Raw genomic sequence first — 25,781 nt, 5'->3', positions numbered from 1 at the left:
TGGAATGATACGTTTTTTCTGTAGAAGCCCGAGCTGTAGAATTGATCAACGAAGCCATTGACAGCTGTGATGCGGAGCAGTTACTTAAAGCTCTTCAGAACCCCGCTGCACAACTTCCACCTGTGTTTGACTATGCTTGCGCTCTGTACTTTGAGGAGTTCCACAACATGCGAGATGAGAAGCAGTCCGAGTTGGATTATGATGAGATATCGGCTGCTGTTAGAGGTAAGTCCAACTCAAAAGATGTGTATGTAAAATCGCAGCACAGACATCAACTTTAGGTCTTCCATCAATGAACTGGATGAAAGCATAGGTTTAATTTGTCCTTCTGTCTTCTAGTCTTATTACTCGGTTTTCTGCACTATTTTTCTGAAGCTTTTGAGAATTTGTAATAAACTTGCTGGGTAGCTCTCATGTATTAGATCAACATCTATCTTGATTGGTCAAAAGTGCAGAAGTGAAACAGTCTTTATCAAATTGGTGGATCAAAAAATATTGTCAAAAATAATATTCCTTGAACATCAGAGGTTCATCTCTGTATTGGACAAATACACTGTACGTTTTGAAATAATTTAAGGTCAGACGACACGTTCCTCAATTTTAGGTAACTTTTTCCAGGAATTTGTTAATGGTTTACTACTACTTTGACAAGCTTTCTTGCAAAAAATTAGGGTACCTTACCAGGCATTTCTGCAAAATACTAGAGTATGCAATTTCCTATATAATCTTCTTGAAAATACACTTGAATTGCTGATATAAAAATAAATACATCTACAGCACAGCGAACTTCACTTAATTAGAACTATATCTCCGCCGGGGCGGGGCTTTGAACTCACGACCTCTAGAACCTATACGCTTCTGTCAGTGAGCGGCCACGGTTCTAACCACTCGACCATGTACACATATAACCAAATTCAAGTAAATTTTGATCATTTTTAAAGTAATTATAAAATTAATATTTTTTATTGGAACTCTTTATTACGAGAAGATACAAAAAAGATTCTCGAGGAACGTGTCGTCTGACCTTAAGAAATAAGGAATCATTCTTTGAGTATTATGAGGTGATAATTTCAGTCGGGGTGTGGTCAAATCCAATAAAACCTGAAGGGCTTTATGATAGATTTGACCACGCTCAGACTGAAATTATCCCCTCATGATATTCAAAGAATGATTCCTTATTACTTATGTTTAAATTATTTCCAATGTGTACACTTTAAAATAACATTATTTTAAAACCAATATTTTTTTATGCAGCACATGCTATGTATTACTAAATACATGTACTGTTTTTTGGTTATGTTATAAGACACGCCCATTTTGTAGCACTCATGTTTTATGAAGTTATTGGTTTTTAAGGTTCAAAATTGATTCATAATGTTACCACAGACAAGGACAGTTGAAAATGTAAATATTTCAGTATAAATGTACCTGTTTATTGTAGACACAAAAACATTGATCATAATTTCTCACTGAGATTTCATAAAATATGTTCTCCTGTTCTAGTGCTTTCTGCAGTGGCAAAGATAAATGAAGCTATAGATGTGAGAGATCCAGAGAGGACGCTCAAAGCCCTCACTTCTCCCGAGGCTTGTATCCGTAACCTGGATGAAACCAACGCTGATAGGTACCAAACCCAGCTTCGGGAAAGCAAACGGGCCAAATCCGAGGTCAGTCCTCATGGTGTTGATGATTTATTAAGTGGTTCTTAGCTTCAAAAGGACTTAATGTTCCCTAGCTCAGAAAGTTTTAATTAATTACTTCTTTTATTTCAATATTTCCAAATTGTTGATGTTATTATGTATTCATCTTTTAAGATCCCAGATGTAAGTATTAGCAGTACCTGCAGTCAATGTCTTATATGAAAATCATTCCACATATTTTCTCCAAAAAATATAAGAATTTACTGTCTTTGAAAAATAAGGTCCTGCTTTTAGTGCTTAATTTTCATTTCCCAATAAGATCTCTATCTTTCTAAGACTAGTTCAGCACAGAATTCTCGTCTCTTTGTAATTCACAAACAACAGATATATTGAAAGCTTCTAGCATATATATACTTACATATATGTTACACATGTATATATTTCAGGCTCTTATATGTTAAGTTCAACATATTTCACACCTATCTGCATATATTTCCTCCACAAGTTTTAAGATTTGGACATGTATATTATGCATAAATACAAAATACCTTAAAATACATGCACCTCTACAGTTATTCTCACATGCAGAAATTATACACCTGTAACTTTCTGTACAAAAAAAAATCTAAGGCTGACAATATAGACTCACCTTCTTCTCTAGTCAATGACATGATTTGCTGATGATTGAAACTTATTAAATAAATACTGCAGAATAAGTTCAATTTTGGGGACCAATTAATGTGAAATGAAATGTAATTTGATATAAATAGTGTGAATTTATTAATATTTCATGGAAAAAAATAAATATATTGATAAGGTATGTCCCAAGGGAAATTTTAAAAAGATATTTGACTATAAAATATTCAACATTATTTGAAGGAACTGTTAGCCCTCAGCTTTTTAGTATTGATTTTTAACTACAGTCAAACTTTGCTATCTCAAGCTAGATGGGTTTATGAAAAATCTTCGAGGTATCAGATTATTTGAGATATTGAGGATAAAATACTTAATGAATAAGTGGTTGGGACTTACTAATCACTTTAACATATCCATTGTATTCGAGATATCAGTGTTCGAGATATCGAAGTTCAACTGTATTTTATTCAACATGCCACAAATCTGTGTTGTATTTAATGTTATTATTTTGTGCTGATCAATAGAGTAAGTCATACATGTATAGTCTTCATGGTGATTCAATTATTTCACTGGTATTGCCATTTGTCTACTAATTTAGTTCATCTATTATAATCCTGTATGTGTATAAGAAAATATGATTGGTTGGTGTTGGCACTTTCTGTGCTACTAATCATTGTTTTTATCAGAGAAATTTGACTTTTGAATTGAAAAATATCAATCAATGGTTGAAATATTGTTTTGTTTTTAGTTTACTATAGCTGCCTTATTGATGTTTTCTTCATTCTGTATTCTATTCTTCAGTATCCATTTGTGTTAGTTCAATTTCTATTACATGTGCTAGCGCTATATTTCTGTTGCAGAGTCCATGTGACCTACTGACCCACTTCGAGATTTGCACCTGCATAAATGTTGTTAATGACCAGGTGATAGAGGAACACCAAAGTAAGTCTCCAGATACACTATACTGTATAAACATTTATGTCAAATATCAGGATACTCATTAATTTGAAAAGCAAGGGACATGCTGCATACTGTGGCACATAAACATGGACAAATTTCCAATCAATATTTTTGATTTATTTCTGCCATAACTTAGTCATGTATTAATATTAATAAATATAGATGTATCTTATTCAAAATATTAATTTAAGTGCATTTTGGAGTTTTACATGTATACACAAGTACATATACTTATCAAAATCTAAATGTTTAACTCCAAATGCTGAATTCTAGCGCAGCTCCTTCAAACCACATGTGGTTATCTAAATCTGAAATGAAATTTTCATGATTTTGTTTCAGGAATCGAAGCAATACAACAGATAAACAACACTATTGAAAAGGGGGAGCCTGGGTTGACACTGAAGGCTTTACAGGTCCCCGAGGCCAAACTCCAGGCCGTCGTGGATACCCAGGCCTACCGTTATCAAGTGCTTCTTGTGCGGGAGAAAAACAAAAAATCCGAGGTTAGGCTTCATATTTTACAGATTTACTGATAGTGCACATGTAAATTTAATGTCATTGTATTTTTGCCATATACATGTACAAGAATATATTGCTTGAACATTTGTTTTGTTTTTCAGGGGCATACTGATGAAGAAGCTGAACTGTGGCTTGAGGAAATTCAGACTGCAATAGATAATGCCAATAAAGATGCACAGTTTGGACTTAAATGTAAGTCATATATGAATTAGACATTGAAAATCCACAAAAGAATTACATGTGGTTCAAATAATCAGATTATACGGTTCTCACATTGAGAATTTTAACCAGGAAGAGCATTAATTTCCAGGTTTTGAAGAGACACTATCTAATATCTCACAGTGAATTGGGAAAGAAGTAACTCATACACAGAGAATTTCTATTTATAGTGTCAGAGGGTGTAGAGAGCACGAATGCTGCGTTGGACACAAGTGATGCTGACAAGTTGTTAGAAAGCATGGCTGTCCCTGAACTAGCCATCCACAGTGTAATAGCCGACTGTAAGGACATGTATCTGGAGAAACTACAGGAGGCGCTGGAAGCCAAGAAGAGTCAAGGTAACCAGCACAGGCAGCTAGATGTACTCATAAACTGTACTCTTGGTTTATCTGGTATTTTCAGCAATTTTCTATGCATTTGTTAGAATGTAATGTACAAAAGATATCTTCCAATTTTAAGGAGAGAAGTGAAGGATTCTTATATTCCTTCAGTGTGTATGTACTTGTATTTGTGTGCTAATTTGAGTTTTTCACAATAGAAGAGAAATATATTGATAATGGACTCAAATTGTTGGTCTTGATTGTAGGAGAAAGTGGGAGTGGATGGATGATGAACCGACTGAAGGATGGATCAAAGTTCTACTACAACAATAACACAAAGGAATACAAGTGGTCCCGCCCCGACGGGGTGGTCAAGGATCACGGGCAGCTAAATAAGGAGGAAATACAGGTAAGATACCGTATATACTCGCCTATAAGTATTGTTCGCCTATAAGTCGGTTACCATTTTTCAAGTTTATTTTCAAGATTTTGCCATTGACCCTCTTATAAGTCGGGTAATTTTTTCTGGATAATCAGTCTACAGATTGCCAATCAAATAAGCACATTTTAATCAAGCATGACTATATTCTAGATAAAAAAATATTGGTGTTTGACCCCTCTGTTATCATTTCTAGATGCAATGCATTTTTAAAGTGTTGTGTTCAGTTAAGACATCTATCCTGGATGAATAACTTTCGATTTTGGACGCCATTTTTTTTTAAAGTTAAATTTAAAGATCTATCCTATTTTATCACATACATTTACACAGATGTATGTGATAAAATAGGATAGAGCTGTGTCAATAGGCAGGTGGAGACACAGGTGAGCTGTACAGGTATATATGTCTTGAATGAAGCCTCTATAGAAATCTGTGTTTGAAAAATATAAAGTATAAATAAAGGACGAAAAATGTATATAGCTCCTATTTCTTTAACCAATTAGATCATATCTTTGTACTCATTTGATCTGTGAAATGTATGTGATTTGGGGGTTTTTAGGGGGGGGTTGATCGGCAATTTAAATGTTTTTTTTTTTTTTTTTTTTTTTTTGTTTTTTTTATACACATATTGATATTCTTTTTTTTTTTTTATATCTTTGCTCTCTTTGACAGCGGGTTGTGTCTGATGTTACAGCAGCACACGACAGAGAACTTTTGTTTCAAGCCAATGAAAACCTGATTGTCAAAATCCAGGCAAATTACAGAGGCTATCAGGCCAGAAAAGCTTACAAAGAAAGGCTGGACTTCATGAAGCGACAGTTACCACTGATTATTAAAATACAGGTAAAAGGCTGGAATTCTAATATAAACAGTCACACAATACCTATTGGATCAAATGATATTCACTTCAAGAATAAGTCATTGACAGGTAGTACATGCATTCAAATTGACAGTGATCTTTGTATCATTTATTTTTTTAATGTAATAGATTGATTAAACTTTGATAAAAAACTGATATTAGCAATATCATTGGTAAGTAAATGATTGTAGCACACCCATTTTGCAGTTGAGGCAAAAGGAACATGTTTTTCAGCATAAGACTATAAAATCTTATTGTTTCGGTTATCTCGTAAATTGTCTTTTGCACTGTGTGGCTCTGTAGCTTTGAACACACAGATGGGATTTAATTTGAATATCTCGCTCTATTCTTCAGAGAACATATTCTTCTAATCTGGGTAGTTTTATCTTATTAATAAGGTATAGGGAGGGTAGCAGCTTGAGAGTTGGTGGGTTTAATATGAATCAAGACTGAACATTATGTTGTCATTTTAAAGATATTATAATATTTTCTGTAATTTAATTTTTTTTAAAAACTGGAAATTTGGCGAGTTCACTCTGACATAAAAAAAAACTTCGATAAAAAATAGATTGTTGTTTTAAATGTGAGGCATATGCCTCCATTGCACTACGACCATGGAATGATAAATCAGAGTGATGTACATTGGATATTGTTTTCACTTTTCAGTCCAAATGGAAGATGGTATTACAGAAGAATAAGTACAGGGAGAGGCTGGAATACATGAAGGATAATGAAAAAGCAGCAGTTAAGGTGTGAATGGTTTATGCATATCCAAAACCTGACCTAAAATTTTCTTCTTAGTCATTAAACACATAATTTGCATAGACAGTATTTTTTACACCAAGTCATCTGTGAAAGAAAGTTACTAGCAATTTAAGTTTGATCCATAGTGTTACTAGTGTTTATTTTGCCTCCATTTTAAAATGGCTCCTATCACCGGCGCCATTAATGGGCATATTCAAACAGCGTTAATTCAAGACTAAATTCTTATTATAATTATGTTAAAGTTGGGTACTTAAAATGGAACCAAATTGGGGTTTTTTTCAATGACAAAAGTAACACAGAATAGCCCTCTATACAGTTTTCTCTCTGTTATATTTCTCCTATTTCCAGCTACAAGCTCAGGATGACCCTCTATACAGTATTATGTATATAATGTTTCTCCTATTTCCAGCTACAAGCTCAGGATGACCCTATATACAGTATTATGTATATAATGTTTCTCCTATTTCCAGCTACAAGCTCAGGATGACCCTCTATACAGTATTATGTATATGTATCATGTTTCTCCTATTTCCAGCTACAAGCTCAGGATGACCTTCTATACAGTATTATGTATATAATGTTTCTCTTATTTCCAGCTACAAGCTCAGGTGCGAGGCTGGAAAGCAAGGAAGGAGTATCAGGGCAGAAAGAAATTCTTCTGTGACCATGTAAATATTCATTTGGCTTTTACGCATGTTGAAAGCAAATATGTTGTAGCAAGTACATTCAACGACTCACAGTATTGATACAAAATGAGAATTTTATTTTTTAAATGAAAATGTCGTACAGCAAGCAAAATATGAGTTAAAATGCATACAAGTATTTGATTTTCAATAATCATATACATTTTGGTGTTTTTATGCACAAATATTTTATTTTTACTCACCTTTTTTTATAAGCTTTTCTTTTAATTGAATTCTTAAAAATGCTGTCATGTCATTTTATAATGTGCTAAATTTGCTTATTATCATGATTTTTAAAACTATACTTTGGGAATGATTTTAAAGTTGTCGTTAATAATGTGAAATTTTTGTCTCTTGCACAGTCTATTTGATTGATTTGTTTTGTAGCTTGCAGTGATAATTAAGCTGCAGTCCTACTTCAGAGCCAATAAAGCCAGGCATGACTATGTCACTCTCAGTAAGTCTAATCTAACACTCACAAATATATAACACTGCCACAAATATCACAACAAAGCCAGGCTGGCTATGTCTCACTCAGTAAGTCTAATTTAACACCCACAAATATATAACACTGCCATAAACAGTTATAACAACAAAGCCAGGCATGACTATGTCACACTCAGGAAGTCTAATCTATCACCCACAAATATATAACACTGCCACAAACAAATATCACAACAATACAACAAAGCTAGGCATGACCATGTCAGTAAGTCTAATTTAACACCCACAAATATATAACACTGCCACAAACAAATATAACAACAATACAACAAAGCCAGGCATGGCTATGTCAGTAAGTCTAATTTAACACCCACAAACATATGACACTGTCACAAACATTTTGCATACAAAATAGAACTTAAATTCGTTTATCTTTAATGTAAAGGTCAAAGGTGAGATGATACTTTTTCATCAAGCTCAAGGTCAAATGTTTGTGGTGTTTATATTAGTTCCTATTCAATGTGGCCATGTTGATTAAAACTTGTATCATTTAAAACTTGTCATGTGTAGTATGTCATTGAATGTTAATGTTCATCATTTTCAGTGATGTAGCTTATACGTACCTGACTTCTGTTTTATATCTGTCCTGACCTCTCTTTCAGTGAATAATGCTAATCCACCATTACCTGTAGTTCAGCGATTCGTTCACTTGTTGGATTTCAGTGATGTTGACTATGCTGAGGAAATAGGTATGAACAATGAGTCATATATTTAATGAGCATTCATTATGTAGTATCATAACTGAAATTTTAAGAACACTCAATAAATGTGTGATTTTTTTTTTTTTTTTTGCAGAATTACAGAAAATCCGCCAGAAGGTTGTTTCTGAAATAAAGTCCACCAAACAGCTCGAGGATGACCTTGATCAGATGGACATCAAAATTGGCCTACTTATTAAAAACCGGGTCACCCTACAGGTACAAAACTTTTTCTACCTGAAATTGTGTATTCTTAACAATTTTAAAATATGTATAAGTACCTTTACCTTGGCAAATATTATAGTGCAATGTTGGATTAAAAATAAGCATAGATATTAAATAATTATATTGTGAACTGATTTGATTGTTTGAATTTTTTTCAAAAACTCTGTAGATGTAAAATATTAAGTTAAAAAATGTTTTCAGGATGTTGTTACACATGGTAAAAAGTTGTCTAAACATCGGGAGGATGGACAAAATATGCCCAAGGGCCTGAAGGGCTTAAGCAAGGCTTGTCACGATCGCCTGGAGGCTTACCAGCATCTGTTTTATCTACTGCAAACCAATCCACTCTACCTAGCCAAGCTGATCTTCGAGATGCCCCAGAATAAAATGACAAAGTTCATGGAGGCTGTAATTTACTCTCTCTTTAATTACGGAGCCAACCAGAGAGAGGAATTCCTGCTATTGAAACTGTTCCATAAAGCTCTGGAGGAAGAAATTGAGTAAGTGAGGGTATGGATAAAATGTACAGAAACCTGGATAAAGGGGAGAAAGAAAGTAGTGGGCAGGAAGAATAACTTTAAATTAACATACATTGCATAGACAAGTAAATGAGTACAAACTGTATACACTGTCATAGCACTAAAAATCTAGTACTGTTGGATACTTTCTACAATCTAGTACTGTTGGATACTTTCTACAATTGAATGGTAATATTGTACATCACAAAATCATGATTATAGACATATAACAAGTTAACAACCCATTGAAATTTGTATTATGTATACTCATGCAGTCTACTTTTAATACATGTAAATGTAAATATATTTAAAATGTGTAGACGTATTTCATAGAATATTTTATATAGAAGAAAATCAATATTTCACTAAGCAAAACTCTGCTTATTGCATGACAGACAACCTGCATGTGATGTTGTTTCTGATCTTTATTTGAAATTGTGTATTTTTGAAAATTTCGTCATGATTTCTAATTCAATTTTAATCCATCATGTTTCATTTAATTGAATGCTACAGTCGACTGTAAGTATGGACATGCCTTGTGGAAGTGTTGAACTGTGTATTCACATCAATAGAGACATTTTAACTGATTTCTGGACTACATCTACATCATTAGTGTATCTTCAGGCATTCTTAGAAAGAAAAAATACTATGAAAGTTGAAAATCAGAAGACCATTTGTATTGTTTTAGATTATTTTCCCATATTGATGTGCAAATCTTCAAATTCTGTTTTAAAATAGACATGATAGCTCAATCTGCACTTTAAAAATTTGTGACCAATGGCTGTATCAAACCGAAAAAAATATTCTCCTGTACTGATGCCATCAAAAATTTGGACAAGCTGGAATGAATTTGAATGCACAATTTTAAAAAGACCTCTTTATATGTTTACTTAGCCTCCCATTCCAGGGCAGCGAGATAGCCAATGTAAACAGACATATGAAAAAGTAAAGATGCAAAGGCTACTAGGAGAATACAATGGGTTTTACACCAAAGGTGTTGCTAAGGGACATAAATTTTGGAAAAAGTGGATTGAATTATTTTGGATACCATATTTTACATGTGTCCTCTGATTTTCAGCTTATATTTCATGCATGGTGTTTCCACCAATCAGAAAAAAGACCCCAAACTGGGTGAAACTCTTAGTGACCCTATAATTTAGTGGATGATGCTGTATTTATGCTCTTTCTTGACATCAGATGTTTTTCTGTAACATCCTGTGATGCTTGGCATGCCCATCAATGAAATATTGATTAATTAGGTTTTTAAACAACATCATGTAGTCATGCTCTATTTAGAACCACACTGTAGATACAGATTAGTTCAAAATTATGTAAGAGGCACATTTGCTAGTTTACATAGGTTGCTTTCTGAATAATTGCATGATAAAATAGGCAGACATTTAGTTCACATGAATAAAGATACACATCAAAAACTCTGTGTGATCAATTAAATTATACTTTTTACCTACATTGACTCTGTCTTGGATAAAGAAACACTTGAAAAGGCTGCAGGTCTAGGGCATTGTAGAATTACCATTTTCTAAATTTTCTAAAACCAAAAAAAAACATATAAGATATAATTTGATTGATATGTTAATTAGAATAGCAACTTTTATATAAGTATATCTGCATGACAATGCACATAAATTAAAAAAACAATTCATTTTCCTAAGTGGTTGCCAAATGTCACAGTGGTCTGATTCATTACAATATTATACTCTGTTGGGAGTCTGAGACTCCTCGGAAGGAGCTGCTATGTTAGAAACTGTTACTGTGTGATTTTTCTGAAATATTATCTCCATGGTGTACAGGAAAACAATCAGAACCAACTCCAGTAGTGTTTAGTGACTTGCTGTTTTCTTATCTTAATCATTGAATTTTGTTTGATGTTCTCGTGATGCCAGTAAATCGTAATATTAATAATATGAGTGTCTGTCTCACAGTCTGTGACAGTAATAATTAATATAAAATAATTAACTTCATATTAGGCAGATATTCACTATGGAGTTTGTTCTTGGATGTTTTGTTGTATGAATTTTCTTACTGAAGTCTGCACGAGGCCGTTAGGCATACAGCAATTACACTTCTGTGAAGTTTCCTTCTCCTCTGCTGGGAGTAAAAAGAAAATAGATCATTCTAATTGCTCATCCTTCTCTTATTAAAGAGAATTATCATAAACAGTTAAAATATTTCATTAGTTTAGGAGTTTATTTCAAATTATGAATCAATCTTTTTACAAGAGGGGAATGGAACTTTTGAGAGAGGCAAAATAATGCAGAAAGCTAAAGACACGAACAGAATTCATTTTATATGGAGCTTGAACACAAAAAGAGAATTTTACTGTACAGTTTCTTTTTTTCAGTCTTTTTTTTTTCCAGAGGGTTATATTTTTTAATTAAAAAAGAGAAGAAATTTTAAATTTACATTTTAATTCAAACATTTGTCTGAATTATGCTGTATCACTTTTAGAATTGTCACTGAACTTGTTTTTCACTAACTAATTCTGTAAATTTCATTTATTTCAGATCCAAGGTGGATAAAATGAGCGACTTTGTTACAGGAAACCCATTAGTTGTCAAAATGATAGTCGGCTTCAACAGGTAAATTAATATTCTATAAAAACTACTTTCTTCCTCATTTTTCTGCTGCACCATCTAAAACTTCAAAATGCACAAATATATATCAACACTGACCTTGAAACTGTGTTTGTAAAGCAGTATGAAGTTTGAAATGTGTAAGAGGCAAGGCCGTGTCATTAGTAAAATTCAGTTTTTGGGGTTTGTTTGCTTATTTTAGTTGAAATAAATACTTTTTGCAAAGTATAGCTGATGTTCGGTCTTTGTCCTGTTAAATTGTGGGACATCTAGGAACACTGTAGATAAAAGCGGTTTTTGTGAGTTAGATATTGGTTCTTGGTTGATATAAGGTAAATGTGTTTGCATTTTTTTTATAGCAAAGTTTATACTTGCTCTTAAAAGCTTGATTGATTCTTTAAAAGATGTCCCATTTTTTTGCCTTTTGATTGTTAAACTTTTTCAAATAAAATGTGGTCTTTGGTAAGACAAACTCTCTTTTCAAAGGTTTTCATTTTCCCTCATAACATTGATTCCCATGAAACAGAAAATATTGTCTTGACAAAGGCTGAGGAAGGTATTTCATTGCCAAAAAACAAATACATATACATGTATATACCGGTACTGAAAAAATTGTTTCATATTAAGCTATGTGTATCATTTCATATTTGTATTCAAATTTGAAATGAAAAAATACCGATAAGTAAAGAGTACACTTAGATTGACATTTTGTTGACCATTTGCATGTATTGACTGTACAGTTTTGTTTGTATGAGGACTTTGAAGTGATAGTCACCAGTCACCGTATCACTAGCTCTGTTACAGGTTGCCCGAGATTTACTCTGCTAACACGGCCAGGTGGAAATCATTGCATGTTGTAATCCCTATCTGTGTGTCTATCTGTGTGTCTACCGCTCTCATACCAATTTTATCTCTGATGATTCTGATATTGTACAACTTTTGAGGTATTGTCTCTACACTATATGAAACCACTTTGATCTCTTTCAACATACTTTTGTTTAAGATTCTTTGTACCTTAATTATTTTTATCTGTCCCAAGTCCAATAGAAATTTACCTAGCTGCTAGGTAGTAAAAGAAATGGTACATGTCCCTACACTGCCTAATACTCAAAATTTCTGTTTAAAATTTTTTATATACGTCCAAGGATATGACCTTAAAAGGTGGGAGGGGGGAGATGGTGGGAGGGGGTGATGGTGGGAAGGTTATTGATTCATCTACAACTAAAAGGGTTAAAAGTCATTTTAATTATTTAATTGTTTTTATTAAACCAAGTTATATGCAGCACTATACTAGCAGTTCTGTCTTACAGTGATGAGTTTGGGTTAGTATACAGAATTAGGGCTGTTGAGTTTACACATTATTTGTAAATGTTATTCATTGGAAAAATTGTAAAGTAAACAACATACCAGTATATTAGATTAGAGTGAGCATAAGCACAAAATCATTTGAAATAAATGAGTCATTCCATGTTGTGAAGTTATATCATTCAGCCATTTTTAAATCATACACAATTAAGGCATAGAACTCATTTAGTCAACGCTGGCTATATTAGAAAGAGGGAAAATACCCCCATGTTCTATATGAATAATAATACTGATTGAAATTCAGAACCATGTGTTCATTTTGTTTAATATACACATATTGATATACAGGTTCACAATGTCAGAGATGGACTTTTAAAGAACTACTGTAAACATATTGAATTTACATCTTTGCTACATGTATGTGTATAACATTGAAGATAAACATTGTACAGTTTAATATCAAATTCATGATACATGTTTATTATATTTTATATTCAAAAAGAAGAAATATATAAATATTCTATTCCCCAAGTATACTTAGTATGTGTATTATACAAATGGTGTTCAAAATAATGATAGAACATGTACTGTATTTAATACATGTATTACTTTATATGTGTCCTTATGTAATTATGAAAAATCTAACATATTTGCTGATTGCATAAGATTTGGTACTATACGTGAACTTGTTAAGATAGTTTAAAGTAGATGTTGATTATAAATCAAGTTTAGTTTTCAAGTGATATTTACATGCTTATATAATTAAAATTTATTGTGAATATATATGCTCCTAATTGAAATTAAATTCAGAATACAAATTTCACACTTACTAATAAAGAATAAAATACTTAAATTTTGAAAAGTTTGATAAGATGTTATTAATCATGTAAGTTAATCATTATATTTTTTGTTCTATGATTTTTTTTAGAAACCAAAGGGGACAGAATTCCCTGAGAGAAATGCTGAACCCCCTTATAATTGAGGTGATTGAGGACAAGAATTTGAGGATTAACACTAACCCGGTGGAGGTATACAAAGCATGGGTCAACCAGACAGAGACCTCCACAGGTGTAACCAGGTACGTACCACACAGGTGAATGTCTACAGGTGTAAACAGGTAAGCACCACACAGGTGTAAACAGGTAAGCACCACACAGGTGTAAACAGGTAGGCACCACACAGGTGTAACCAGGTGAGCACCACACAGGTGTAACCAGGTAAGTACCATACAGGTGAATGTCGACAGATGTGACCAGGTAAGTACCACACAGGTGAATGTCGACATGTGTAACCATGTAATTACCACACAGGTGGCACCAGGTAAGTACCACACAGGTGAATGTCGACATTTGTAACCAGGTAAGTTCCACACAGGTGAATGTCAGGTGAATGTTGACAGGTGTAACCAGGTAAGTACCACGCAGGTGAATGTCAACAGTTGTAACCAGGTAAGTACCATACAGGGGAATGTCGACAGTTGTAACCAGATAAGTACCATACAGGTGAATGTCAACAGGTGTAACCAGGTAAGCACCACACGGTAAATGAAAAATGGTTCAAGTAGAACATATTATTGGCAAAAAGTAAAGTTAACAACGTAAAGTTAAAAGCAATAAAGGAGCAGTTAAAATAGGACTATGTTTGCAGTAAAGTAGATAGACTTAAAGTTGATTTTTCATATATGTTTATTTCAGTGGTTTACCATATGACGTTACAACGGAGCAAGCACTCAAGCATGAGGAGGTCAAAGCTGTCTTGGCTGAGTCCATAACACGTTTAACGGAAGTCACCGATAAATTCCTGAACGCAATCTTCACATCACTTGATAAAATTCCGTAGGTTTTTTTTGTCAAATGCTTGACGATCTGAACAAATGCTATCTTGTATGTAGGGAATCTTTTATCTTTTCAGTTTTCAACTCTTGACTTTAAGTTGTTCCATTTCAACTATGACATTGTTATACAATGTATATGGTAGATTTAAAATGGGTCTTATTGAGAACTGCAAGCTCTCTTTAATCACAACTGTATGAGGGCAATTTTAAAACCTGTCAGTGATTAGACAAAAATAAAGCAAGGTGAAAAACCAATTGCAAATGAGAAATTTTACATTGAAATGATGATGAATATTCTATGCTTTTTTGGTAACCAGAAAACAGATGACATTGAATAGTTTGATAAATCTTTAATCTGCTATTTAGATATGGAATGCGTTATATGGCAAAAGTGCTCAAAGCAGCCTTAGAAAAGAAATTTCCTGAAGCTGCAGAAAAAGATGTTCTTAAGGTGAGTGACAAAAATATTTCCCTTGATAGTGCACACCTACGGTTAAATTACAAGCTCTTAGATCTTACGAAGTTGTGATTTCTATTGATATTCTCAACTAAATTGATATGACACAAGATGTGTGTACTTTAAAATTGCTAATTTGGACAATTAGCGCACAGGTCAGATAACTTTGTCATTAGCTCGTTTTGTCGTACATTATGTGCTTTTAATGATTATTATTTTCTGCAGGGTAACGGTTGTTTATCAGTTTATCATCCTGATAGATTTCTTGATGTTGATTAATGTTTTTTTTAATTTAGATGATATTTATTTGTTAGATTGTTGGGAACTTGCTGTACTATAGATATATAAACTCTGCCATTGTGGCACCTGACGCATTTGACATAATTAATGTGGAGGCGGACAAGCAGCTGTCCAACGACCAACGAAGAAACCTGGGATCTGTGGCCAAGATTCTGCAGTTTGCTGCATCAAACAAAGGGGTGGGTAATGTCACTGTCACACAATGTTTACTATTGGTCACTGTCTAGTGTTGATACCTAGAATACAGCAGACTCATTCTGGAGATGCATCGGCTTATTAAACATGGCTATCGGTAATTTGCAAAGGTATTTCAAAAATTTTCCTGGCAGTTAAATTATGTATCATGCCTACTTGTAGTTAACAGGGGAGTATTGCTCATCTTTTAGCTTTCAAATCATCGATCTTTTGATACAGTAACTCTAGATCTTTTTCAACCAGTTTCTTCAGACTATTTCGCTTGGTAGTTACAGATTTTTCAAAATTGTACAAGTTACTGTTTAGCTTAGACAAAGGCCATGGATTGTCATTCTTGCAACCTATATTTTACACATAGACTTTGAGAAACAAGTTTTTTAGAGGTGTATGTCATCACATAATGCCTTGTTTGCAAGCATATTTGATATTTCTGTTTTGTATGATAAATAACATTTTTACTCTCTCTCTCTCTCTCTCTCTCTCTCTCTCTCTCTGCAATTTCATTAAACAAAGCAACACATACTGGTAATATGTACATGTATACACAAGAAAATCAATTTTAAAGATATATTTCTTGAATAAGTTCCCGTTTAAGAATAAATCTAAAATACCATGATCTGTATTTTACATTTACTTCGAAATATGTTTAGTAATATGTCAAATCGTTAATGTAATAAAACATCTTTACAAATGACATTTTTAGACATCGTTTGAACATTATTCAGAAGATGTATGTATTTTTGCCTGTTTTATTCTCCTGTTCTTCATCTTTGCAAAGCCTCTAAAAAATTATGACTCTCAATGAGAGTGCGCTTGTCTTTACGAATGAATCTCCTTGGTATAATCTGGTTAAAGATGTTCAAATTTTAAAAGCACCGCAGGCGCATGCTTGAAATATGAAGTCAGTGGAGTTGTGGCCTAATGATAAGCATGCACAAATGCTCAAGTTTCTTCACATCTATAGCTCTTAACTCCATCCGTATATTAAAGGACTCTACCAATGTCAGTGACATTGAAGATGAAAAGCACCGTTTCTGATTATATTTACACATGCATTGAAAGTGTCCTATTACAGTGAATGGGGAATGAAATGTGATTCAAGAAGCTGTGCATTCTTATATTAACTTCCATCTTATAATCTGTACATTGTATAGTATATATAGTACTCATCCAACCAGGCAGCATTATATATTGGGAGATGTAAAGCCTTTCAAAATTGCTTTTATTACACAGGGTTCTATGATTGGATTATTGGTATTTGGCATGTTTCAGTTCATCATATAAAGCACCTAAAAATAATTTTATCTTGTTGAGCATTTACTTAATATTTTGAATTAGCAAGGAGTAAAATTTGTGAATGAATAATAATTAGGTATATAGTATAACATATAATTAAAAAAAACCTCTTATTTGTGATATTTAAAAAGACTTTAAAAGATTTTGAGGATACTTTGGTACTATATGTATTACCGGTACGGTAGATATTTTCCTCCCAGGGACTTTCCTCTTTGAAGTACTTGTGACGCATATTATGTATTTTCAAAAGCATACAAAAAGTCTGGAACTGATCTCCAGGTTATACAAACACTTTTTATCTCACGACTTCCAGTTTGGTGGTGACAGCTCCTATTTGGCAGCCATGAATGATTACATCAGACAATCTCATGAAAAATTCAAGTAAGTACTTAAGTCAATTTCAAGTAAAATTCAATTAAAAAAACAGTAGTAGAAATTAAACAACACAAAACATTCCTAAAGAGTAACTTTTAAAATTTTTGCTGTATTTCTTTATTTGTTAAAACTTACCTTAGTTTGAGGAATGAAAATAACATAATAGGAGGAATGAAAATATCCTAGCATGGCATCAATGGTGAACATGCCTCCTAGATATTGTTGCTCTTTAGAAATTGCATTATTTTTAACCAAACTTATGAAAACGGTTTGTTCCTCTTGTTTTGGAACCAAAGACCATTCAAATAAAATGTACTTAATAATGGTAACATTCTAGACAAAGACTTCTTAAACTAATCATTGATTTGCAGGAAATACTGTGTGGAGGCCTGTGAGGTCCCAGAGCCCGAGGATTTCTTTCACATTGACCAGTATTCCGACATAGTCACCATTGCTAAACCATCCATATACATCTCTGTTCAAGAAATTATTGACACTCATCAGGTGAGAACAGGCTGTAAAGGTATTACCTGAAAAGTGTTACAACATGAGCTGTAGATGATTCATGTACTGGTAATCAAAAGGAATTCATCAGTACATTTAATATCAGTCATGCATATAAATTGATAGAATTACTATTTTGGGGTTGAAAAAATCATTTCTAAAAATTGACTTTTCCATTTTAGTTTTACTTTTAGCAACAAAAAACTGTTGTGTGTTGGAATATTAATTATACATTTGGGACCTTTAACAATCTTGAATTGGGATACTAAGCAAGGTTGCCTTTCAAAATCTAGACTAAAGCAAATCATGAAACAGACTAAAATATATGAACTCAATATTAATATTAAATATATGTATACAACTCAAATACAATAATTTAATTCAATTTGTGAAAATAAATAATAACTTTTTTGATATTTTTTGTTTGCTTGAATTTTGTCTTCCTTCCTCAGATGTAATGCATTAAGTGACATTAAACATACATGTAAAATGAATATCAGAATGCCTTAATGATTTTAAGCAATATACTAGTATGTGATATACTTATAAACATGACCACCTTAACTTTCTATCTTGTTCACCATTAACAGTTGCTACTACATCATGAGGATCAGATAGCTCCAGATCCCCAGGATCCAATTCACGAACTCCTCGAGGACCTTAGGGAGGTCCCCAGTGTGGACGAACTCCTAGGTAAGACATACTGCTCAGTCTGTCAGAAAACTGTGATACATGTACTGTAAAATATAACTGCCAGGGATGACCAATTTTGTTTCATTGTAAATTTAATTGTCTACAACCAATTAGTTTATCTCTTATCAGTTTCAAAACAGGGGGAATGATACTAACTTTGCTGTAATTGAGAATTTATCTTAAGCATGTTCTTTTTCATCATATTTACTGTATAGAGAAGGGCTTGGAGATAAATGACCTCAATAAATCTGTATTGCTAATTTTATTAATTTTGAGAGTTTTTTTGTTTGAATCAGGTACGGACCTCCCCGAGGATGAAGAAATGCGGAAGATGTTACAGACCCAGCTAGGAAAGACGGAGATCTCGCTTACCCTCAGCAATAAGTTCGAGGTTCCGGAGGATGACCAGGCCGATGTCCAACAACTGCTTGTCAGGTTTGTAGAATGTCATGCATGACCCAGGGAAGTTATATGAACAATAGAGTTGTTCACACTTGTACAGAGGGTTTTGTATAAAATATAGGTTCAGTATATGAAGAAAGAAAAAAACCATTTAGATCAAATTTTATTTTGCATAACAAACAGGGATATTAATTTCTTGTAAATATTTTTAGAAGTTGTAGCTTATTGATTTTAGCGCTTGCTTGATAAGTGAAAATAATGCATGTCTTTTTCCAACCAATACATTGTCACTATATTCATCACATGCTTTTGAAGCATCATAGATTGTGTGTGTTATGTTCAGGACAAAGAGAATGGTGGTGGACGTGATCGCCTGTCAGACTGGTGATAACCTGCTACAGATCCTGGACAGCCCGGCATCAGAGGAACAGGTGAGGGAACTAGTCTGATAGGGAACTAGTCTAGTCAGACAGAGTAGAAATAAACTTACAAGGCTCTTTTCTTTTTTTTAAATGAGTACCAGAAATGATATTAAGAACAGTAAGGCTTTATAGTTGCTAAAGTGAAAGATTGACAAATAAATCTTGATAAATGATGGAAATTGTTTTGTTCAATAATGGTTGTATTTAAAAAAGTTAATCAGTACCAGTTAAATGACTAAATTTAACTTTTTCGCATTAAAAATTACTTCCATGGGAAAATTTTGCTAATAGCTATGTGCAGTACATTCACCTGTACACACTTTAAATAATGACCATCCATTTGTTTCCATACGTATATTCACTTGATAACTCTTTACAGGAAGAACTGCATCAGTCATTGGTGAAGAAGAGAGATGATAGGGACCATAGAGCTAAGATTGACAGTGAGGGCGGATTGATGCGACAGCAGAGCATGTCTGGCGATACTCGGTAGGAAGAGCGACTCCCGAAAATTTAACCATCTTTTATTTGATTTACAGATTTTCTTGCCATTGCCAGTACCTCTCACTTTGAAAAATTTAATTTTGTAAAATAGTTATTGAAAATTACATGTTCTTTAACCTGATGATTTCGAAAGAAGAAGTCAATAAGTGCTGGTTAACAGTAAACGATGTAGAAAAGATAATTTTGTCACATTACAATGCTTCAAAATAGAGGCTAATTTGAAAATTTTAACTGCATGATAAATTTGTTTCGATGCTTATAGAATGCCACTTAGCATGATGAAAACAAAGGTCAAGAAGAATCTACAAAACTTGGAGCTCCATGAAGTAGTCACTCGCAAAAATGGTTACCAAGATCTTGTCAACATGATTGCACAGGTAACTTAGAGCTGATTTTCCTCTATTGCATTCATTACCAATTTTCTGTTAAAAAAAAAAATGGGTTCTAAAACTATATTTTTTAAAGTCTAATTTTAGAAGGTTTCAATGCTATGATCTTCAAAATGAGTTGGTATTCAGAATGTTGATTATGGATGACTGATGCTTAATTTTAAGAAGTCTTTCCCTGCTTTTTATACCCCCGCTCCGAAGGAGAGGGGGTATACTGTTTTATCCTTGTGTGTCTGTCCGTCCATAACAAAAATTTCTGTCGCATTTATCTCAGCAACTATTTATCGCAGATGCTTGAAATTTTTACACAGTGTTTGTTAAGGCATGCCATATCGTGGGATATATTTTTGTACCAATTAGACGTCAACTTCCTGTTAAATGACGACTTTGTTTATTTTTAGCAAAAATTTTCAAACAAATTTTTGTCAAAAAATTCTCAGCAGCTATTTATCGCAGATGCTTGAAATTTTAATACACTATTTGTTTAGGCATGCCATATTGTGGGATATATTTCTGTACCAATGGGATGCCAGCTTTCTGTTAAATGTCGACTTTGCTTATTTTGCATATTCACATCAGAGCGGGGGTATCACTAGTGAGCATTGGCTCACAGATACCTTGTTTTCCAAGTGCAAGATCCTCATGACACAGTTCTTTAGAGGGAATAAAGCTCTACTGATTAGACATAAAATAAAATAGTGTCGTAAAAGTTGTTCTTGGACTATTCCAACAAATAACCATAAATGTCCTTCACTGGCATTGGTACAGCACAAAATTTCATTTTAAGACTTTAGGGGGAAAATCCTAGGTGATGAATCATTATGATTTTAAATCCTTGCTACCCTATGTTGTAGGACATTCGAAATCAAAGAAATTACAGAAACAGTAGAAAGCACGAACTGATGAGAGTGAGAGAAACAGTCAGAAGCTTGCAGGAGAAGAGGATGTTTTATGAATCTCAGATTGACTACTATAATCGATATGTTCAAAAGTGCATTGAGAATCTCCAGCAAAAGGGAAAGTAAGAATATCTCTTTCTTTTTCCATTTACTGATATTTATGCTACAGTATATACAATATGAAATGAAAACTTCATTACTTCTTTTGTTGTCTTTAGTAATAGGAAGTCCAGAGGTATTTTCAGAAGAGATGCTTCACAGAAAGCACATTTTGAATCGCTGAAGTACAGTGCAGCTAAGCTTCACGAGAAAGGAATTATTCTTGAAATTGGCACACTGCCAACCAATCAGTGAGTAATTTCAGTGATTTACATACAAGTATCAAGTTCACTCGTTAGTATGTTGAAAGAAATGGGACCACTACAAACCAGTTATTTATAGCAAATATTGTAACCATGTCAACTAAGTATTCTATATAGAATAATTGAATATGTTGAGTGAAGGTGACATTGTTTGTAAACAAAACATTCTTTATTTGCAGGTTTAAGAATATGCAGTTTGAGATCAAAGAAACAGCGGATCCTGGCGTGTTTGAAGTTCAGGCCAAATTATTAGGAATGGAGGTCAAAAAGATTGACCTAGTCTTCCAGGTAAAGCTCTGAGCTTCTGTTGTCGGAAACTTTCTGATGTTGAAGACATATTAACAGCATGAAGAGCATTGGTAAAGCTGCCATGTTTTTTGTTCACTCTCTAATAAAAAATCACTTGGTTATTCACAAGTTGCTGTTAAAAATGAATTGTAAATAGAAATATTATGTACATTATTCAATATAACCAGGCCCAGGAATCATAAAACAGACAAGAGTCAAGATTTAACTTAAATTAATATTCTTTATTTGCAGACAAAGTGAAATTAAGCAAGGTTCAATGGCAGATTTATATTCGACTGTTGTTCTTCTAAATAATATCTTTATACTACAAAGAGATTTAAACTCAAAATATTTTATGATCCTCGCGCCAAATAATCTGTAATTAAATGAACTTACATCAGAATCTAACCTTAAAATATTTCATGATCCAGATATTGTAATGAGATGAACTTGATCAGGGTCTTGTTGATGTTTTAGGACTTGCTGCAACTTCAGTATGAGGGAGTGGCTGTAATAGAACTGTTCAACGATGCCAAGGTCAACGTCAACCTGCTCATCTTCCTTCTGAACAAAAAATTCTACAGTGCTGGAAAATAATCCATACAAGATGTTCAGGAATTCCCAAAAGAACTTGGAAATATTCTTGCTTTTTCTATGTGCAATAAACTGTTGGAACTTGTCTCCGACATCATTGACTTGTCACGGATTGTAATGCTTTGACACTGTGATGGGAAGACTGCAGTTCTCCCAAGTGAAACATGTTATGCTGCATTGTGTGACACCAAGGACAGCCAACACTGAGCCCTTCTTAGCTTTATTTTATGCAATTTTAAATTACATGCTACATGGTCATGAATATTTATATCCAGTATTTGAATATCATTCTTTAAATATATGTAAACTGCATGTAGATCTGCTTTTGCAAAGAACCTTTAGTTTGTTTTACAATCTGGTAACAAGAGTTACTTATTGCTAGTAATATATGTTATATTTCTTAATATTTGCCAAACTTTTACTAGAAGTAGAGAATTGATTTTTGTAAATTATTTGGGTACCGTTTTGATGAGGAAGTAGAGTATATTTTAGCTAATTGGATATTGTCTTGCATTGTAATATTTATATCAATAGAAGAATTCCTTATATTGGAAGGCTGTAATGTGTTCAATCAAAAATGAATTATTTTTTGTTTTTAGATATGAACAGATACATGTACTTGTATTTTTCACAGTATAGTAAATCTCAGCTTGCGGAATCTCTTATATTAAATGCAGTGTTTTAATAATAATTTTGAATGGAATAAATTTTTGAGTAATATAATAATATTATTATCAGATCTTCATTATAGAATGATTTTTTTTTTCATTAAACTTTTACCACCAGGGCAAGAAAATTCAAAGTTTGATTTAAAAATTTGAACTTTAAACATGTTGGAAGTAGATAGTTTTGTCTCTTTCTTTAGCTCTAGTCTTTGGTCTTTATTGTTATGACCTACATATTGGGACCAATATTTGTAACACATTCCACTGCATTTAAAACTGTGTGCTGACTCAATATTATGACAGTAGTATTGGTTATCATACAGGGATTTTGTCCTTTTTAACACCATTTCGTTTTTTTTTATATTATACATAACATGAGCTATGAGGACTCTATTCATACTGCCTTGTATCTTTCTAAAACTATTAAAAATGACAAATGGTCATTGTTTAGTGAGGCAATTGATACATTTGTTAGTTGGGAAATGTATCGCTCATCTCCTGTATTTGTTACAATGATCAAATTACACATATATTGAAATGTCATCTCCTACAGTCTTTTAATGGTGCTATTTCAGTGGCATGGATCAGTTTTATTCAACAATAAATGACACTGTCAACGTGTTTTGTTGATTTTATGTTTTTATAAAAGTTTTGTCTTCACTTTGCAAAAAAAAATTAAAATATCGGTAGATTAACATCTTCTCTGAGAGAATGAATTTTCAAAGTTGACAAGACCGCGGAACATTAACTGGCAAGATTGGAAATATACAGCTTACGTCAGTGACGTCTGAGAAATCATTGGATTGAAACTGTAGTTATAGGAAATGTATTTTCAATCCACCTCAGCATTTCTAACTTGCATACTAATGTAAAGCGATCGGAAAACATTTTATATCAGAAAAGCGGTTGAAAAACATTTTATTTCATCAATAAGTATATAATCAGCAAATGTGAAAAGATACCAATTCGGAGATATCATACGCAAGGCAAAGCATTGTCCTATGACTTCTTATATGAAACATTTTATATATTCTGTTATTGGATATAATTTAAATCTTATAAATGGGAACTTTGATTGTTCTTCTCTGTGAATAAACCCCGTTTCAATTATGGTCCTACTTTATATCAGACTTGTGACGACTGATTCTCTGAAGTTATCGGACAATGCCTTGCCTTGCGTATTATCTCTCCCGAATTGAGATCCTCTCATATATGCTGATTATATACTTATTGGTAAAATAATTTTTTTTCAATCACTTTGCTGATACTAAATATAATGTTTTCCTATCGCTTTAATTAAAATGTATATAGCAAGTTAGAAATGCCGACGTGGATTGAAAGTACATTTCCTATAACTACATGTACAGTTTCAATCCAATGTTTTCTCAGACGTCTGTGTCAATTTGTTCCCGCCCATTTCAAATGTTTTTGACTGCAACAAGTGAAATTGACGTACGCTGTATATTTCCAATCTTGCCAGTTAATGTTCCGCAGTCTTACCATCCACAGGTTTATAGAGAATTGAGAATCAACATGATGTTCGAAGGAAATTTGAAATAACTTATTTATTTTATAAAATTAAAAAGATCTTGTTTTATCCTTAATTCACTTGTAAATTATCCATGCAAAAGATATTTGTAGACACACCTTGTTTAAAGAAAAATTCCGATTTTATACTTGACATTTATAGACTCAGAAATACATGTAATAGTTACCCCGTATATATGGTACGGTAATTTAAAAGTGTAAATGATAAATAGAGAAGTAATTTATGACATAGGTACAAGCAATGGAGACGCAAAACTATCGTGAAATATATGCATATTGCATATCAATTTTGGACGACCCCCCCCCCCCCCCATTTCACTAGTTTTTAAAGTGTTTCTGGTACATTTAACTTTTATGTTATTTTTTTTAGAAGAGTTGATAGAGGATATATTTTTCACATTCATTTGATTCATTTGCAATTACTGGATGTATATGACGTCAAAAGTGACGCTTTTTTAGAATTAAATCGAAATCAGTCAATAATCATCTCTTGGCTAGCCAAGGGTTTCTGATCCGCATCGTTCCTCACGAACAGCGTTGCGGATCAGAAACCATTGGCTAGCGTAGAGGGTCAAAATTGACATTTTTTTTTATCTTTTTTTTAATGGGAAGTATAGAGCGATACTATGAACAAGAAAAACTTATTTTTGTCACTGAGTAATAGTTTCTTAAGTCTTTCATATGACGTCTGTGTATTTTCCAATTTCCAGGATAACTCCTTCTTGATAATGGAAATCCGACCAACCAAATGAATGAGTAAAAGAAGATGGGGGAATAAGATGGCGCAAATGCCCATTCGGGTTAGTAGTGAAATACAATTTTGAATTTATTTTCTCCCGATTAAATCTATTCAAATTTATTATAATACAAGTTTGCAAAAGCCAAATTTCTAACTATAGTCAGTTTTTAATATATTTAACAAAAGATAAGAAAAAATATTGTCTGTAATTTTGGTGGTGGTATCGAACCCATAACATAAAAACCCTAGATATATAAGGTTAGCTTATGTCAGGTACTCTAATTACTGAGCCATTTCAGACACAACAAAGAAGGCTGTTTAAATATTATGTGTGACTTTTGCCACGAACGACAGGACTTATATTATTTTTTCAAAACGTTCAATTGTTGGGATACAAAATGATATTTTTAATGTATAGTGGGTCACCTCTC

General features: G+C 33.0%; 1 protein-coding gene across 4 annotated transcripts in view; it reads left to right on the top strand.

The window, feature by feature from the left end:
• LOC105346947 (ras GTPase-activating-like protein IQGAP1) overlaps nucleotides 1-23,684 on the top strand; it is a 39,619-nt gene extending 15,935 nt beyond the window's left edge. For 2 of the 4 annotated variants that reach the window (XM_066087163.1, XM_066087164.1), the window contains exons 13-43: nucleotides 25-225; nucleotides 1,504-1,667; nucleotides 3,137-3,218; nucleotides 3,576-3,739; nucleotides 3,857-3,947; nucleotides 4,145-4,312; nucleotides 4,561-4,703; nucleotides 5,406-5,576; nucleotides 6,259-6,342; nucleotides 6,954-7,025; nucleotides 7,428-7,497; nucleotides 8,147-8,233; nucleotides 8,340-8,461; nucleotides 8,669-8,967; nucleotides 11,511-11,585; nucleotides 13,813-13,962; nucleotides 14,579-14,719; nucleotides 15,085-15,169; nucleotides 15,490-15,654; nucleotides 16,374-16,400; nucleotides 17,217-17,347; nucleotides 17,713-17,845; nucleotides 18,436-18,538; nucleotides 18,835-18,973; nucleotides 19,284-19,371; nucleotides 19,742-19,851; nucleotides 20,129-20,243; nucleotides 21,110-21,276; nucleotides 21,373-21,504; nucleotides 21,696-21,804; nucleotides 22,282-23,684. In XM_066087163.1, the coding sequence (XP_065943235.1) occupies nucleotides 25-225; nucleotides 1,504-1,667; nucleotides 3,137-3,218; nucleotides 3,576-3,739; nucleotides 3,857-3,947; nucleotides 4,145-4,312; nucleotides 4,561-4,703; nucleotides 5,406-5,576; nucleotides 6,259-6,342; nucleotides 6,954-7,025; nucleotides 7,428-7,497; nucleotides 8,147-8,233; nucleotides 8,340-8,461; nucleotides 8,669-8,967; nucleotides 11,511-11,585; nucleotides 13,813-13,962; nucleotides 14,579-14,719; nucleotides 15,085-15,169; nucleotides 15,490-15,654; nucleotides 16,374-16,400; nucleotides 17,217-17,347; nucleotides 17,713-17,845; nucleotides 18,436-18,538; nucleotides 18,835-18,973; nucleotides 19,284-19,371; nucleotides 19,742-19,851; nucleotides 20,129-20,243; nucleotides 21,110-21,276; nucleotides 21,373-21,504; nucleotides 21,696-21,804; nucleotides 22,282-22,401 (3,908 nt within the window). In that variant the 3' untranslated portion in view covers nucleotides 22,402-23,684. The remainder of the gene's footprint in view (nucleotides 1-24; nucleotides 226-1,503; nucleotides 1,668-3,136; nucleotides 3,219-3,575; nucleotides 3,740-3,856; nucleotides 3,948-4,144; nucleotides 4,313-4,560; nucleotides 4,704-5,405; nucleotides 5,577-6,258; nucleotides 6,343-6,953; nucleotides 7,026-7,427; nucleotides 7,498-8,146; nucleotides 8,234-8,339; nucleotides 8,462-8,668; nucleotides 8,968-11,510; nucleotides 11,586-13,812; nucleotides 13,963-14,578; nucleotides 14,720-15,084; nucleotides 15,170-15,489; nucleotides 15,655-16,373; nucleotides 16,401-17,216; nucleotides 17,348-17,712; nucleotides 17,846-18,435; nucleotides 18,539-18,834; nucleotides 18,974-19,283; nucleotides 19,372-19,741; nucleotides 19,852-20,128; nucleotides 20,244-21,109; nucleotides 21,277-21,372; nucleotides 21,505-21,695; nucleotides 21,805-22,281) is intronic. The other 2 variants (XM_066087165.1, XM_066087166.1) reach the window with 2 other exon arrangements.
• The last annotated feature ends 2,097 nt before the right edge of the window (nucleotides 23,685-25,781 follow it).

Source organism: Magallana gigas, chromosome 6 (assembly GCF_963853765.1).
Source record: "Magallana gigas chromosome 6, xbMagGiga1.1, whole genome shotgun sequence".
Classification (NCBI taxonomy): Eukaryota; Metazoa; Mollusca; class Bivalvia; order Ostreida; family Ostreidae; genus Magallana; species Magallana gigas.
This window is presented reverse-complemented; position numbering and strand designations above follow the sequence as displayed.